The following is a 17343-nucleotide window of genomic DNA, read 5'->3' as shown; positions in this document are numbered from 1 at the left end:
TTGCCATGTTGAAATACTACGCCTAAATATCAAAGGGTGCAACAACTAATTCAGTGACTACTTAACACCGCATAAGATCTGTGTATAAAGTACAAAGTTTCTAGAGACGGGAAGGAATGCAAAATGTTGTAAAGTAAAAACCGTAGCTTTTATGCTGCTTTTGAAAGAGTGTAGGTCTGGCTTAATAGTGATATCAATTGCAGTTAAGAAATGATTATCTGGTGTACTTGTCAATTGAACAATGCAAAGCGACCATAAGTGAACTGGACCTGCCAGACAATGTAAAGAAACTTGCCTGAATTAGTGCAGCGCCAACAACACTCAAGAAGCCTGATGGCATACAGGACATGACAACCCACTTGACTGGCACCCCATCTACAACTTTCAACAGTCAATCCTTCCATCACCAATGCAGAATGGCACCAATACATACAACATGCAAGATGCATTACAGCAATTCAAGGCTCCTTTGATCACACATCTCAAACGCACAATCTTTGTTGTATAGATGTATGGGAATACTTCTGTCTGCAACTCAAACCATTTTCATTTGGAAGTATGTTGCTATTTCTTTGCCCCTCCCCTAGCAGTACTAGGGTTATATAAACATTACATTAACTGCAGCAGTTCAAGGCGGTGGTTCAATACCAATTTTTCAAGAGCACTTAGAAATGGGCAAGAAATGCTGGCTTTGACCAGTTATGAAAAAAATAAAAGAACCTTCATTTGTTATTTAATAATATATTCAGACTAATATTGTAATAAATGAAGGCATTACCTCAGTTTGAGAAAAGTTAATACATTTACAAATGTTGAAATTGCTGTTTTAGTGTTTCCCAAAGAGCTGCATATAAGCACTAGGCTTTCCTTCATGTATCTTGATTTGATCATTTTCAATTTCAAAATGTTTGTACAACTGAATAACTCTGCTTTTTAAAGAAACTTGACAACAGAACATTAATTAGAAATAAAAACAGAAATGCTGGAGAAACTCATGAGGTCTGGCAGTATCTGTGGAGAGAAAACAAACTCAATGTTGTGACTCTTTCAGAATAATGCTATTTCACTCCACTGCACGCTGAAAAATATCTGCAAAGTAGGTGTGTATTTGAATACGGCAGAATGGCCTTCTTCAAATTGTTAAATTTGTGGATATATCTTAAATTCATCAATGAGAATGCAGTGCTGAGTACAAACATTTTAAAAAGATTTTCCCTGCCCTCCAAATATAGGAAAATAAGATATCTACTCAGCCTTTCAAACACATTGAGCCATTCAATTAGATTATGGCTAACCTATATTTTTACACCATTTATCTATCTTCATCACATATCTTTTAGTGCCCTCACCAAAAATAAGTCATTCAATCTCAGCCTGGAAAATTTAAATTTACCCACATCTCTAAGCTTTCAAGGAATGAGATTTTAACTCACCTCGCTCAAGCAAATGTTTGCTGATTTCACCAGAGGAAGTAGTTTCTCATATTTGAATATCATGATAATTTTAAACACCTCAATTAGATCACTCCTCAAACCTTCTAAATTAAAAATTATGTCAACCAAGTTTAAGAGTGCTTTAAGCTCTGTTTTTATTCTTGCAAAATTATACTGTTCCAATTCAAACACAAAACTAATTAATAGTGGATAAAAAACACTTATATTACATAAAGATATGAAACAATATGAGACAAAGAACATGAATGAGCACCAGAACCCAAATCCTTAAAATCAGTGGCTGGCCTTCCTAGATGTTCTCTAATCAACCTATTCAGAGGCGTATTATTCACTTCTGGCTTGCGTGGAACTTGAACCCGGGCCTCCTGGCTAAGAGGAATGGACCACTGCACCACAACAGACCAATGGCTGACCTCCTAAAAATGTTGCTCGCTGTTCAGGAAGACAATCATTGTCCTATTGACTGAGTGACAATTTAAGTCCACTATGTGGAATGGGTGCATTCCATATGATGATAAGGTAAATTAGTAGTTGCTCCCTAGTTACTCCTGAAAGCAAACATTAAAAAAAAGTACTTTTCTTCTTTACTCATGCCAATTCTAAACATTTGAAATATGTGTTTAAATTATAGAGTCAGATAGCACAGAAACCAACCCTTCAGTCCAACTCATCTGTGCCAATCAGGTTTCCCAAAGTGAACGGATTCCATTTGCCTGTATTTGGCCAAGATCCCTCTAAACCTTTTTTGTTCATGTCCCTGTCCAAATGCCTTTTACAAGTTGTAACTGTACCTACATCTACTTCTTCCTCTGGCAACTCATTGCATATTGGACCATCCTGTGTGAAATTATTACAATATCTGCGGAATTGTTTTCCACGGTTTCAGTTACCCGCAATTTACAACGGCCCGAACGTATTATAGAAAACCTTCCCGAACCAGGGACCGGGGGCTGCCGGGAAGGTAAATTTCCACATTTAAATTAATGGGTTCACTCCTATCCGTGTTTTTGAACATATCCCCCGCAGGTACACAGGGGACTACTGTACTCAGTTAGTTGCACAAAATTAGAATTAATTTCGTTAATATGCTTACATAAGCCCTGGGCGGGAAACCTCCAATATAATCTGATAATGGCAAACCTTGAAAAAACATTTTAACACTAATTGTCATAATATCGTTAGATGAATTAATGATTTGAGCTTGGATTTTTAAGAATAAGTTAGTAATTTGCTATTGTTCTAAAATAAGACAACTGTTAATAACACAATGACACATCATTTTCATGTTAAGAAACACTTGTACCTACCAGTTGATGGAGGAGTAGGAGAAGATGGTGATGTTAGAGGAGAACTGGCACCAGAGCCTGAAGAGAAAATTATAAATTGAAAAGGAATGAATACTCAAATTTTATTTATTCAATACTGACAAATAAATATTTTGTTTTAAAATGCTGAAAGAACTACCAAAGTGGTCATCAGCCCAATGTTTCCTTAAATGTCACAAGCATTCCTTCCCATGTTCTACAATACTACAAATCCATAGAAATGCTCAAATTGGTCTGGGGATAATACACAATTTTCAACTATGTGTCCTTTGTAGTTCATTTGTAGTGTGTTCATTGCATTGATTCAGCTGGATTCTGTACAACTCACAGATGAAATACTGGATCTCAAATTGACTGAAGCTTATAAAATCCATGGAACCCACTGAAATCTTTTGGCTCAGTGATGAAAAAGTCCTACTAAAAGTTTTTTTTCATTCCCAACAGCAAACACAACAAAAGCTTTATTTGATTGTCGATGCTTGCTTAATAGTGTGATCAGATGACTTGCTTGAGATCAGCACCGTACAACCTTCATTTGCCACCATGTGCTACACATTGACTTCTGGGCAATATATAATCTGCAAAAATAAAGGTGAACAGTAGCAGTTTGTTTTCTTCATTTTTCTTGACTCTGCCTTTCAAAATATGGTTATTGATCATAGCTTTTGTGTAAATATGTAAAATTATGGACTTTGAATAAAAACTAAATTTACAATTTTAAGAACAAGTAGGTTTAGTTTTTTAAGGCATGGCACAACAGCACAGCAGTTAGCACTTCTGCCTCACAGCGTCAAGGACCTGGGTTCAATTCCAGTCCTGGGTGACTATCTGCGGGGAGATTCACGGTCTCCCCATGTCGGTGTGGGTTTCCATTGATGCTCGTTTCCTCCCCCAGTCCAAAGATGTGCAGATTAGGTGGACTGGCCATGCTCAAACAGTCATAGTGTCCAGGAATGTGCAGGCTAAGTAGATCAGCCAGGGGAAATGTGGGTTATGGGTATAGAATGGGGGTGGAAGTTCCTCAGAGGGTCAATGCACTATAGGAATTATATGATTCTTATATTCCCCTTAAAATTAATCATTTTAAAAGATGTAATGAAGAATAATGTATGAATAACCTTCAGAGGATGCCATCTTTCAGATTAGGTGTTAAAACAAAGCCCCAGGTCTCTCAGGTAGACATCAATGGCCGCTCAGAACTATTTTGAAGAGCAGATGAATTATGACTACATCCTGTCGCTCAATGAACATAAATTATCTGGTCATCATCAGATTGCTGTTTGGGGTGTTTTATCTGCCCAAATGGGTGGACACAACAGTGATCACATTTTAAAATTACTTCACTTTCTGAACTCCAAGGCTCCACAGAAATGAAAGTCTATTTTCCCCTTTTCTTTAAATTCATAAAACATTAAAAATACTTAAATTTTACTGAATTAAACCTTGGTACTATTGATATGACAAACTGGCAAATGAAGGAGTAGGCTATTCGACCCTTTGAGCTTGCTCAACCATTCAGAACAATCTTGGCGGATTGTCCAATTCACTACCCTGTATCCACCTTCTTCCCATTCCATTTAATCCCTTTAACCCCAAGACCTATATCCAACTCCTTGAAAACAATCAGTGTTTGAGCCTGAACTATTTTCTGTGGCAGAGAATTCCATTGGCTCGGTGAAGAAATTCCTCCTCATCTCAGTCCTAAATGGCCTGCTGCATATCCTTAAAACTTTTGACCTTTTTTAGGGTGTAGGTTTGCTCGCTGAGCTGTAGGTTTGATATCCAAACGTTTCATTACCTGGCTAGGTAACATCATCAGTGGCAACCTCCAAGTGAAGCTTAAAATGAAGCTTCACTTGGAGGTTGCCACTGATGATGTTACCTAGCCAGGTAATGAAACGTTTGGATATCAAACCTACAGCTCAGCGAGCAAACCTACACCCTAAACCTCAACCTGAGCTACAAACCTTCACAAATTTTTACCTTTTGTTTATGGACTCCCCATCCTTCCTGCATTTCCCTGTCTAGTCCTGTTAGAATTTTATAGGTATCTTCCCTCATTCATCTACATTCCAGTGAATACAGTCCTAACCAGTTTCTCTTCGTATGTCAGCCCTGTCATCTCAAGAATCAGTCAGGTAAACCTTCACTGCACTCTCCCCATAGCCAGAATATCCTTCCTCATAAGGAGACCAACACAGCACACACCAAGACCTTGTACAATTTTTTTTCCTTATTCACTCTTGGGATGTGGGTGTCACTGGCTCTGCCAATCTTTTTGCTGAGCATTTTTGCCCTGGAGGTGGTGGTGATGAGCTGTTTTCTTGAATTGCTGCAGACAATGTGCTGTAGGTGGACTGACAATGCAGTTAGGGAGAGAATTCCAAGATTTTGACCAGCAACACTGCTGGAACTGAGATATATTTCCAAATCAATTGGAAGAAATCATCTTTGCTCATGTACTTGAATCCTTTCACTGTGAAGGTCAATATATCATGTGCCTTCATCATCAGCTGCACCCACACCTTGAGTAACTGATGTCATTCAGATAATAATCTACCTTTCTGTTTTTGCTACCCAAGTGAATAACCTCACATTCACATACATTATACTTTGTCTGCCATATGTTTGCCCACTCACTCAACTTGTACAATTCACACTGAAGCATCTCTGCATCCATCCCACAGTTCACCCTCCCACCTTGCTTTGTGTCACCAGCAAACCTAGAGATATTACATTTACTTTCCTCAGCTGAATCATTAGAATGTACTTTGAATAGCTGGGGTACAGGCAGTGATCTCTGCACTACCTCACTAGTCACTGGCATCTCAAAAAAAAACACCCATTCATTCCTTCTCAGTTTCCTGTTTGTCATAACGTTCCCCATCCATTTTAGTATTCTGTCCCCAATCCTCTGCACTTTAAGTTACATTCTTTTTCAATTAGGTTAGTGTGGGCAGCATCCATTGAGAATGAGTTGCACTGTACAAAACTTTGACATTTAATTAAAACCAATATATTCAGTAGCTCCATTTGAACATTACCCTAAGAGTTTATTGAAGAATGGCCCAGGAATTTTAACTATTAAAAATAACTTTAAAACAGACATCTTTCTTCACTAACTTGAATTAATTGCTAAAGAAACATACCAGAGTTCACATTGTTTGAGTTGCTGCTTTTAGCTGAGATGTCCACTTCATTTTCAGTTACAGACTGCTTTGATTTCTGCTCATAAGAAAAAGCATATTTTATTTTAAAAGACTGAGAAATACCTATGAAATACAACTATACCATACTACAGTCATGCAATCAGAGAAACAGCAAACTTCAGTGTATCGTGCAATGCTCATTAGAAATGAACATGCAATAAAGCAGATAAAAATATAAAATATAGATAGCTGCAAATTAATTCAGAAAAGCTAAAGGACAAGTAAAATAATGTAACTAGACCTCTCTTGAATCAATTTTTGTTACCTTGGCTTGCTACAATAAAAGAACAGAAGAGTTTTATTATTTAAGAAACAAAGCCACAGTTTTATAGAGTTATTCGGACTAAAATTGAATATTAATTTAAAAATATGAACAAAATTAAATATCATCTTTACTAAACAAAGGCATCCTATCATTGCATTGTTTTTCTAGTACATCTCTTAGCAAGCTGTTCAGTTTGAATGATTGTTAGTAAAGGCAGTGTTTCATAGGAATGCCATCGAGGAATGCTACATCACTGTTTAGTGCAGAAGCACCTCCCTCCAGTCAGAAGAGTAGTCTACTTGGCCAGCTTTCTGGTGTTCTGTAAAGTGCTGCCTACTGAGTTCCAGGCCAGGGAGCCTTGATGCTGCTAGTGTTACCTTCCTAATGCCCAGGTCAAACCTGGAGCCAATATCTTTCACCCCAAGCACGAGAAAACTGCCTGGTTGAACAGCAGCATTACAACGTGATCTCTTCTGCACTCCCCCCATCCCCCCATACCGTGAACTTTGACCACAGTAGGGCCATCTGCACATACCCCAACTGGTATGATATTATGATGCAGGGAATGTAGTGGCAGCAGCCACACAGGCAGAGATTCATTCTGAATCAGGGACATCTGTTGCCAGTTACTGACATCACCGTCACCATCTGTGCATGCAACCATTTTCACAGCCATCTTTACTTGTGTGCTAATCATTTCATTTATTAAAATGTTAGAATAAATGTTCAAACAATAATGTTTTAAAATCTTTTTAACTTTAATTTACCTTTCTTGCCAAAGTCTTCCTCCTCTTCTTCTCTTCCTCTGATCCATGATGAGATTGTGCCCGTGTCAGCCTCTTATACCGATGAAGCTTTTGGAAAAGAAACAAATTGAAATAATGATTCCTGGCAGCATTAGAAAATTTACAAGATATGTTCTAACTATTCTACGAGTTTGTGCTGATATACTTGACTTTCTGTTTATCAGTGGTAAAGTAGGAAAGATTTTTGCCCTGCTTTCACAGGGTACTGGTGCCATTGTATTGTGTGGGGCTAAGGTTTCAACTCACTTCAACTCTGCCACCATCTTGGGCCTTCTGCCAGTGATTTCTGCATTATCTAAATCAGGTCAGGTCCTCATCAACCTATGCATATCTGGGTCCTCAGGCACAAATAGGATCCTGAGGGAGTTATGTGAAGCATTGTACAAGTATCTGCCATAAATTCTCTACTCCAGAAAACCTGGTGAATAGAAAGGGACTGTTAGAAGGCAAGGTTAAAATTATTTCATTGGGTACAGAAGTACTCCTCCGGTATCCTCAAGATCAACATGATCCTCTATAATCTATAACCAATCTCACCTTCCTACTGGTTGGGTCAGCTTATGAAATGCCTACAAATGTGCAGAATCAGACCTAGAAATCTGCAACAGTACAGGTTTTTGAAACATGCAAGACTCAGTCCTTAAAATGCAACAGGCCTCTTAGCAAAAGGACCGCTCTTAGAATAAAAAAAGATCAGATGGCTTTCTTGTCAGTCAACCTGTTTAGACATGTTATGACACACCTTTACAGCAGGTGGGACTTGAATATGAACTTTCTGGCCTAAAGGTAGGGACACGGTCACTACGCTGCCAGAGACCCTGAGCAGCCACCTGATGATTGACATTTTTCCACATTTAGACAGAACATTCATCATTTAAAACATACAGAAGTAGTTACAATCCAGAAAATAGAAATCTAACTTCTTCTGCATTATTCAATCTCTTCTTCATTTCTTATTTCAGAGAGTGACGCTTGCTAATTTACTGTGTCACAGGTGCTAGTCGACAATTTGTTTTGCATAAATTCAGATAAAGAAAGATGACAGGCTTTTCAATTGTGGTGAAACAACCCTAATCCTACCTCCAATGCATTCAATGTGCACTTTCCAATGGTGTTCAAGACAACTGTATTCAAACATTCAAGACTAGGTGCCCGAACTGATTTCTTTTCCCTTCATGATCCAAGGACTGACAGACTAGACTACATTAGATTAGATTCCCTAAAGTGTTGGAAACAGACCTTTCAGCCCAACAAGTCCACATCAACTCTCCAGAGAGTAACCTGCTCAGACCCATTTCCCTCTTACTAATGCACCTAACACAATGGGCAACTTAGTGTGGCCAATTCACCTGACCTGCACATCTTTGGATTGTGGGAGGAAAAAGTTTAAGCACCTTGCACATATAGTTTTGCCACATTGATTTATAATATCAATTGCATTTTCTATTTAGTCAGCAGTAAATGAGTGTGCTTTAAAAAAAAACAACATTCAAAACAAATGAGAAATTTCAATAAACCGCAGAAATCCTCGATGTTGTAGCTCTAATATATAGCCAAACCTGCACTGAAACATCAAGTATAATCAGGAATATTTTGCACTCTGATCATATATTAGAGATGTTTGAAATAAAGGAATGCTGATCTTGATTTCATTTTAGATTTGGATTGTAAAGTCAAATATTCATGAGGCTGCCACAAACTGCATGATACAAATATCAGATTACCTCTAAATCAGGAAAGCTATCTGTTACGTGAAGTTTTAGTTAGATGAATCATCGTAGCACATGGACTGACTCAGAGAGAAACCTCTGATGTCACTTACAGTCTAAACATGCAACAAACTCCTCACCTCGTCACATACAACTCAGGCAAAAGCCAAGCACATCACTGATAACATGTTAACCGCAGCCAAAGAAAAGCTGAAAATAGCAGACTGAATGCAGACAGAGCTAAGACATTTCTACACTTCTCTACATTATCAATAACAACACCATGTTCCAAGATAGAAATGCACTTTGAATCCAAAATGGCATCATCTTAATTTCTAGACATGTTACAGACTTAACACTGTAGCCTGGGGTTTTTTTATTCAAAAGTAAGGGCCTGTTAAACTCACAGCTCTTTGTTCTTCATTTAGCTTGTTCTCCATGCATTCTTTTGCTGTTTTTAAAGCTTCCTTCAGTTTTGTAGGGATCTGCCACAAAAATAATTCCAAATGTTAGACACTAGTCCATTTCTTTTTGCAGCTTTCTACATGTATAAATGGTATTTAAACTGCTTTTCTTGGGAAGAAATAGCAATTGCCTCAAAATTAGAAAACTTATTCATTTGTGTAATTTTTTTGTAAATCATTAACAACCAAATCAGAAAATTTTTAGAAACTCCATTTGCCTGGCATGTTTTCATGTTTTCAAAAAATCAAAAGCATATGAAGAGGTTTTTGCTATTCATTCATTTGAAACTTTCGTAATGGCTGGCCAGTGCATCAACTCCGTCCATCTCCCTGAAAACAAAAGATGCTGGAGATCACAACAGATCACACACCATCCATGGAGAGAAAGCAAACATTTTCAGTCTAGATGACTCTTAGAGTCATAGAGAAGTACAGCATGGAAACAGACCCTTCGGTCCAACCCGTCCATGCCGACCAGATATCCCAACCCACTCTAGTCCCTCCTGCTAGCACCCGGCCCACATCCCTCCAAACCCTTCCTATTCATATACTCAGGAGAATCAATGTTTCGGGCATAAGCCCTTCTTCAGGAATGAGCCCTAATTCCTGAAGAAGGGCTTATGCCCAAAATGTCAATTCTCCTGCTCCTCGGATGCTGCCTGGCCTGCTGCGCTTTTCCAGCGCCACACTTTTCAACTCTGGCCTCCAGCATCTGCAGTCCTCACTTTCTCCCATCCAAACGCCTCTTAAATGTTGCAATTGTACCAACCTCCACCAATTCCTCTGGCAGCTCATTCCATACATGTACCACCCTTTGTGTGAAAAAGTTGCCCCTTAGGTCTCTTTTATATCTTTCCCCTCTCACCCAAAACTATGCCTTCTAGTTCTGGACTCCCCGACCCCAGGGAAAAGACTTTGCCTATTTACCCTATCCATGCCCCTCATAATTTTGTAAACCTCTATAAGGTCACCCCTCAACCTCCAATGCTCCAGGGAATACAGTCCCAGCCTGTTCAGCATCTCCCTATAGCTCAAATCCTCCAACCCTGGCAACATCCTTGTAAATCTTTTCTGAACCCTTTCAAGTTTTACAACATCTTTCCGATAGAAAGGAGATTAGAATTGCACGCAATATTCCGACATTGGCCTCACCAATGTCCTGAACAGCTGCAACATGACCTCAATTCACTTTCAAGGAGCTATGAACCTGCACTCCAAGGTCTCTTCATTAGAGCTGATGTGGGATGTGGAGAGGACAGCATTTACGCAATAGTAATGGTGGGTGGGTTGGGGTAAACAGAGAAGTGCACTGGGGGAGAAAGGGTGCTAATAGTGCAGATTAAGTGATCAGAATGTGAGAATGGCAAAACAATGGTGTGTCTAACTGCCAGACTGGAAAGAAGACAGTCCCACTCGGATAGGGGCAAGGGAATGTAACAAGTAAAGCTAAAAGGGAAGAAATGGGAGTGAGTTCACAATTTGAAGGTGTTGAACTTAACATTAAGTCCAGAAGATTGCAAAGTGTCTGAAGATGAGATGTTGTGATTCACTACAGCATTGCAGCATGCTGATGATAGACAAGTGGACATGTGAGCAGGACAGTGTTAAATTAACCGGCTACAGGAAGGTTAAGGCAAAGTGGTTACCCAATCTACATTTGGTTTCTCCAATGTAGAGCAGGGCACACTGGGTGCTGTGAATACACAAGATTGATGTGCCCACCATTGTTCCTTATTGCTCAATAGCCTTATCTCAAAAAAAAGTATCAATTTCAGTCTTGAAAATTTCAACTGATTTTGTATCCACAGTCTTTTGCAACTGGGGTGGGGAGTTATGTTTTTGACTGGGGGCCGGGGGGAATTGTATGCCCCACATTTCCACTATTACTTGTATAGAACTAGTGCTTACTTAGCAAATAGATCTGAACATTGGGAAAGATTGCTAACAATGCTCGAGAAAGATATTTTAAACTTGTGTAGGTCAGGGTCTTGTGTATTAAAAGATGCAGCTTCTAGCACATGTAAACATGCCACACTGCAGCCCAACTGACTGGCCTAAATTTGTAGACAACACAAACACATGTAGTGTGCCTTTTTCAAATCAATGATGATGGTCATTGGCTGGTACATTTCTCAGGGCAATGCTCTCACCAATCAAATCAACCTGCCTGTTATAAAATGTAAACAGTGCTTGGCAGTCAATCATCATTTGGTACAATATATTACAAAAAATAAAGAAAATTTACAGCCCAGGAACAGGCCCTTCGGCCCTCCAAGCCTGAGCCGATCCAAATCAGCTGTCTAAACCTGTCGCCTAATTCCTAAGTATCTGAATCCCTCTGCTCCCCACCTACCTACGCATCTGTCCAGATGCATCTTAAATTAATCTACCACGCCTGCCTCCACTACCTCTGCTGGCAATGCATTCCAGACACCCACCACCCTCTGTGTGAAGTACTTACCGCGTGTATCCCCCTTGAACTTCCCACCTCTCACCTTGAAAGCGTGACCTCCCGTTATTGAATCCTTCACCCTGGGAAAAAGCTTGTCCCTATCCACCCTGTCTATACCCTTCATGATTTTGTAAACCTCATTCAGGTCCCCCCTCAAATCTCCTTTTTTCTAAAAAAAGTAAACCTAACCTACTCAACCTTTCTTCATAGCTAGCACCTTCCATTCCAGGCAACATTCTCGTAAACCTTCTCTGCATCCCCTTCAAAGCGTCCACATCCTTTTGGTAATGTGGCACCCAGAACTGTACACAGTATTCTAAATGCGGCCGATCTAATGTCGTGTACAATTTTAACATGACTTGCCAGCTCTTATACTCAATACCCCGTCCGATGAAGGCAAGCATACTATATGCCTTCCTGACCACTCTATCCACTTGTGCAGCAACCTTCAGGGTACAATGGACCTGCACTCCCAGATCTCTCTGCCCATCAACTTTTCCCAAGGCTCTTCCATTCATTGTATAATTCACTCTCGAATTAGTTTTGCCTAAATGCATCACCTCACAGTTGTCTGGATCGAAAACCATCTGCCACTTTTCCGCCCAACTCTCCAGTCTTTCTATACCCTCCTGTATTCTCTGACAGAACCTTATGCTTTCCATTACTCCACCAATCTTCATGTCATCTGCAAACCTGATCATATAAACAGTGCCCTCTTCCAGATCATTTATGTATATTACAAACAACAGTGGTCTCAACACTGATCCCTGTGGAACACCACTGGTCACCTTTCTCCATTTTGAGAAACTCCCTTCAACTACTACTGTCTCCTGTTGCTCAACCAGTTCTTTATCCACCTAGCTAGAACACCCTGCACACCATGTGACTTCACTTTCTCCATCAGTCTACCATGGGGAACCTTATCAAACACCTTACTAAAGTCCATGTATATGACAGCAACAGCCCTTCCTTCATCTATCAACTTGGTCACTTCCTTGAAGAACTCCATTAAGTTGGTAAAGCATGATCTCCCCTACACAAAACCATGTTGCTTATCACTGATAAGCCCATTCTTTTCTAAATATAAATAAATCCTATCCCTCAGTACCTTCTCCAGCAACTTTCCCACCACTGATGTCAGACTCACTGGTCTGTAGTTACCTGGAATATCTCTACTACCCTTCTTGTACAAGGGGACAACATGAGCAACCGTCCAGTCCTCCGGCACCTCACCTGTATTTAAGGATGCCACAAAGATATCTGTCAGGGCCCCAGCTATTTCCTCTCTCGCCTCCCTCAGCAACCTGGGATAGATCCCATCCAGTTCTGGGGATTTGTCCACCTTAATAACCTCTAGCCTACCCAACACATCTTCCCTACTTATGTAAACGTGATCCAGACTAATCAAACTTCTATCTCTAATCTCAGCATTCATCATGTCCCTCGCCTCGGTGAACACTGATGCAAAATAATCATTCAGAATCTCACCCATTCGCTCAGGCTCGACACACAGCCTTCCTTCATTATCCTTTAGTGGACCAATCCTTTCCCTAGTTACCTGCTTGCTTCTTATATAAGAATAAAATGCTTTGGGATTCTCCTTAATTCTACTCGCTAAAGCTATTTCATGGCCCCTTTTCCTCGTTTAAGACTTGTCCTACTCTTCCGATATTCCTCCAGGGCCCGTTCTATTATTAGCTGCCTGGACCTTATGTACGCTTCCCTTTTCCTCTTGGCTTGTCGTACAATTTCTCCTGCCATCCAGAGTTCACAAATCTTTCCCTTCCTATCCTTTGCCTTCCACGGGACATGCTTATCCTGCACTATCTTTGAAAGCCTCCCACATCTCAAATGTCGACTTCCCTTCAAATAGCTGCGTCCAATCCACATTTCCGAGCTCCTGCCTAATTTTGATACAATTGGCCTTGACCCAGTTTAGTACTCTTCCCTTAGGACCATTCTCATCATTGACAGAATTGTGGTCACTGTTCCCAAAGAAACCCCCACCGTAACCTCTACCACTTGTCCTGGCTCGTTCCCCAGTACCAGGTCCAATATGACCCCTTTGCTTGTCGGACTATTGACATACTGCTCTAGAAAACTCTCCTGGACGCTTCTTACAAATTCTACCCCATCCAGACCTCTGACGCTAAGTGTACCCCAGTCAATGTTGGGAAAATTAAAATCTCCCATCACCACTACCCTATTGCCTCTACATTTTTCCATTACTGTTTACCTATTTGTTCTTCTACCTCAGGCTCACTGTTGGGAGGCCTGTAATACAGCCCCAACAATGTAACTGCACCCTTATTTCTCAGCTCCACCCATAATGCCTCACTACCCAAGATCTCCATGGTGAGCTTCTTTAGCACAGCCGTGATATCATCCCTGACCAGCAATGCAACTTCCCCCCGCCTCCCACCTTTTACTTCCTTCCCTATCCTGTCAGAAGCGTCTATATCAGGGAACATTTAGTTGCCAATCACCATGCCCTTCCTTCAACCAAGTCTCTGTGATTGCAATAATGTCATACTCCCAGCCACCAATCCAAGACCTAAATTCATCTGCCTTACACACTATACTCCTTGCATTAAAGTAGATGCATTTCAGGCCACCAGATTTTTGCGCTCATCTTCTCTCTGCGTACTCTGAGGGATAGGATTTATGACTATTTGGCAAAGCATAGTGTGATTAAAGGTAGTCAGCATGGCTTTGTGAGGGGCAGGTCATGCCTCAGAAATCTTACTGAGTTCTTTGAGGAGGTAACAAGACAGTTGAGGATGGTCGAACAGTGGATGTGGTGTATATGGATTTCAGCACGGCATTTGATAGGGTTCCCCATGGTAGGCTCATTCATAAAGTCAGGATACAGGGAGATTTAGCTATCTGGATTCAGAATTGGCTGGCTAACAAAAGGCAGAGAGTGGTTGTAGATGGAAAGTATTCTGCCTGGAAGACAGTGTTGAGTGGGGCCCTGCAGGGCTCTGTTCTTGGGCCTCTGCTCTTTGTAGTTTTTATAAATTACTTGGATAAGGAGGTCGAGGGGTGAGTTAGTAAATTTGCAGATGACACAAAGGTTGGAGGTGTCATCGACAGTATAGAGGGCTACTGCAGGCTACAGTGCGACAATGACAGGATGCAGAGCTGGAATGAGAAATGGCAGATGGAGTTCAACCTGGATAAATGTGAAGTGAAGCAATTTGGAAGGTCGAACTCGAATGCTGAATATATGATTAAAGACAGGATTCTTAGTGTGGAGGAACAGAGAGATCTGAGTGTGCAAGTATATAGATCCCTCAAAGTTGCCACCCAAGTGGATGGGGTTGTTAAGAAAGCATATGGTATTTTGGCTTTCATTTACATGAGTATAGAGTTTAAGAGCTGCGAGGTTTTGCTGCAGCTCTACAAGTCCCTGGTGAGACTAGACTTGGAATATTGTCCAGCTCTGATCTCCAGCATCTGCAGTCCTCACTTTCTCCTAGAAGATTTTAACCTATTGCGAATTCTCTTGCAAGGATGCCTTCCTTGAAGAAGCTCTCTTCCTCATTCCTGAAGAAGGGCTCATGCCCGAAACGCCGACTCTCCTGCTCCTTGGATGCTGCCTGACCTGCTGCGCTTTTCCAGCAACACATTTTCAGCTCCAGTTCTGGTCACCCTACTATAGGAAAGATACAGAGGCTTTGGAGAAGGTGCAAAGAAGGTTTACCAGGATGCTGCCTGGACTGGAGGGCTTGCCTTATGAAGAAAGATTGAATAAGCTCAGACTTTTCTCTCTGGAGAGGAGGAGGAAGAGAGGAAACCTGATCAAGGTGTACAAAATAATGAGAGGAATAGATAGAGTCAATAGTCAGAGACTTTTCCCCAGGGCAGGATTGATTGGCATGAGAAGTCATAGTTTGAAGATATTAGGAGGAAGGTATAAAGGAGACGTCGGAGGTAGGTTCTTTACACAGAGTTGTGAATGCATGGAATGCGTTGCCAGCGGTGATGGTGGAAGCAAAGTCATTGGGGACATTTAAGTGATTGCTGGACATGCACATAGATAGTAGTGAGTTGAAGGGTGCATAGGTTAAGATACTATATTTTACATTAGGATTAAGTCTCGGCACAACATCGTGGGCCTAAGGGCCTGTTCTGTGCTGTACTTTTCTATGTTTTATGTTCTACTCTTCCCTTTAGTAATGCTACATTCATAATTCTTACAGTCTCCAGTCTCCACCTCACTGCCTACTTCTCTTCTGGCTCCCAGCCCCCTGCCACATTAGTTTAAAACCTCCCCAACAGCAAAAACTCCCCCAAGGACATTGGTTCTGGCCTGGTTCAGATGTAGACCGTTATACAGCACATAAACAGACCCCTCGGCCCAACTCAAACCAACATTACTTCCTAAACCGAACTAGCCCCATTTGCCTGTTTTTGCCCACATCCCTCTAAATCTTTGTCTTGACCAGAGCATCAAGATCTCTAGTCATCCAGTATTCCCTATCCTACCAGACCTGTCCTTCACACTAACCAAGCAGGCCACCAGTGGCGTTAATGCATTGAATAGTCAAACTACTGAGTTCATGACAGATGGAGAAAAGCAGTTCATAGGCCACTAATTTGCCTTTGACTTCAGGACAGAAGAATCATGTTTTCAGATCTGAAGAGAGTTTAGACCCACCACAAAAGAAATTTAGTTTGTGAAGCCTTCAAACTGAGATTTTGTCTAGAAGCTTGCAAGTTGTCAGAACAGGAGAGGTTAGGCTACAAGATCAGAAAGGCTTCATACCAGCAGGAAGAAACTGTAAAAACTGCTTCAACAGTCTTTTAAAATAAGAAATTAAGGAGTTAAGTTAGCAGTGATATTTCTCTGGAATTGAGCATTTGTGAAAGGTTATTAGTAGGAAAAGACTGAATCTTTGATTTCATGATTTGTGTTAAGAATTTTCTAAAATGACTTATATATAGCTTTGTTTTTCCTCTTCTTCCATATAATAACCTGGTCGCCTTTAGTTAAACAACATTTTCAGTCATACATATATTCAGTATGTAATTTACCATGGTAAGCAACTGAATAAATTAAAGTTTGAGCTATCAAGCCAGGTTTCATTCTGGGGTCTGAATTGTTCAGTATTATCATCAACTGGGATCTTAACACTATGAACCATCACGAGAGAAAGCAATCATAATAAATCTAACATTCAAATGTAACATTGCCATTGTTGAATCTCCTATCAATATCCTGGGAGTTACCATTGATCAGAAACTGAACTAGACCAGACAAATAAATATTATGGCCAAAAGAGAACATCCAAGGCTAGGAATTCTGTGGCGAGTGAGTCACCACCTGTCTCCTCATTGCCTGCCTACCATCTAAAAGGCACGTCAGGTGTGTGATAGATTACTCTCCACTTGCTCAGAAGAATGCAGCTCCCACATCGGAAAGGTTTGACACCATCCAGAGTTGAGTAGTCCATTTGCTTGGCACCCCGACAAGACCTTAAATATTCATTCCCTCCACCACCGATGCACAGTAGCAGAGTGTGTGCCATCTACAAGATGCACTGCTGTAGCTCAACAAAGATCCTCCAACCAGCACTTTCCAAATCTATGACCTCAAGCAGCTACAAGGAGAAGGGCAGCAGATGCCCAGGAACACTATCACCTTCAGGTTCCC

At 40.7% G+C, this 17343-nt stretch overlaps 1 protein-coding gene across 2 annotated transcripts in view; it reads right to left on the bottom strand.

Moving 5' to 3' along the window:
* pxk (PX domain containing serine/threonine kinase) overlaps positions 1 to 17343 on the bottom strand; it is a 55971-nt gene that overhangs the window by 6814 nt on the left and 31814 nt on the right. For both annotated transcript variants that reach the window (XM_060835642.1, XM_060835643.1), the window contains 4 exons: positions 9176 to 9253; positions 7021 to 7107; positions 5929 to 6004; positions 2762 to 2818 (listed from right to left, as the gene is read on the bottom strand). In XM_060835642.1, coding sequence (XP_060691625.1) covers positions 2762 to 2818; positions 5929 to 6004; positions 7021 to 7107; positions 9176 to 9253 — 298 coding nt within the window. The remainder of the gene's footprint in view (positions 1 to 2761; positions 2819 to 5928; positions 6005 to 7020; positions 7108 to 9175; positions 9254 to 17343) is intronic.

Source organism: Hemiscyllium ocellatum, chromosome 14, assembly GCF_020745735.1.
Source record: "Hemiscyllium ocellatum isolate sHemOce1 chromosome 14, sHemOce1.pat.X.cur, whole genome shotgun sequence".
Classification (NCBI taxonomy): Eukaryota; Metazoa; Chordata; class Chondrichthyes; order Orectolobiformes; family Hemiscylliidae; genus Hemiscyllium; species Hemiscyllium ocellatum.
Note: the sequence above shows the minus strand (reverse complement) of the source record. Positions and strands in the feature narration are given on the sequence as shown.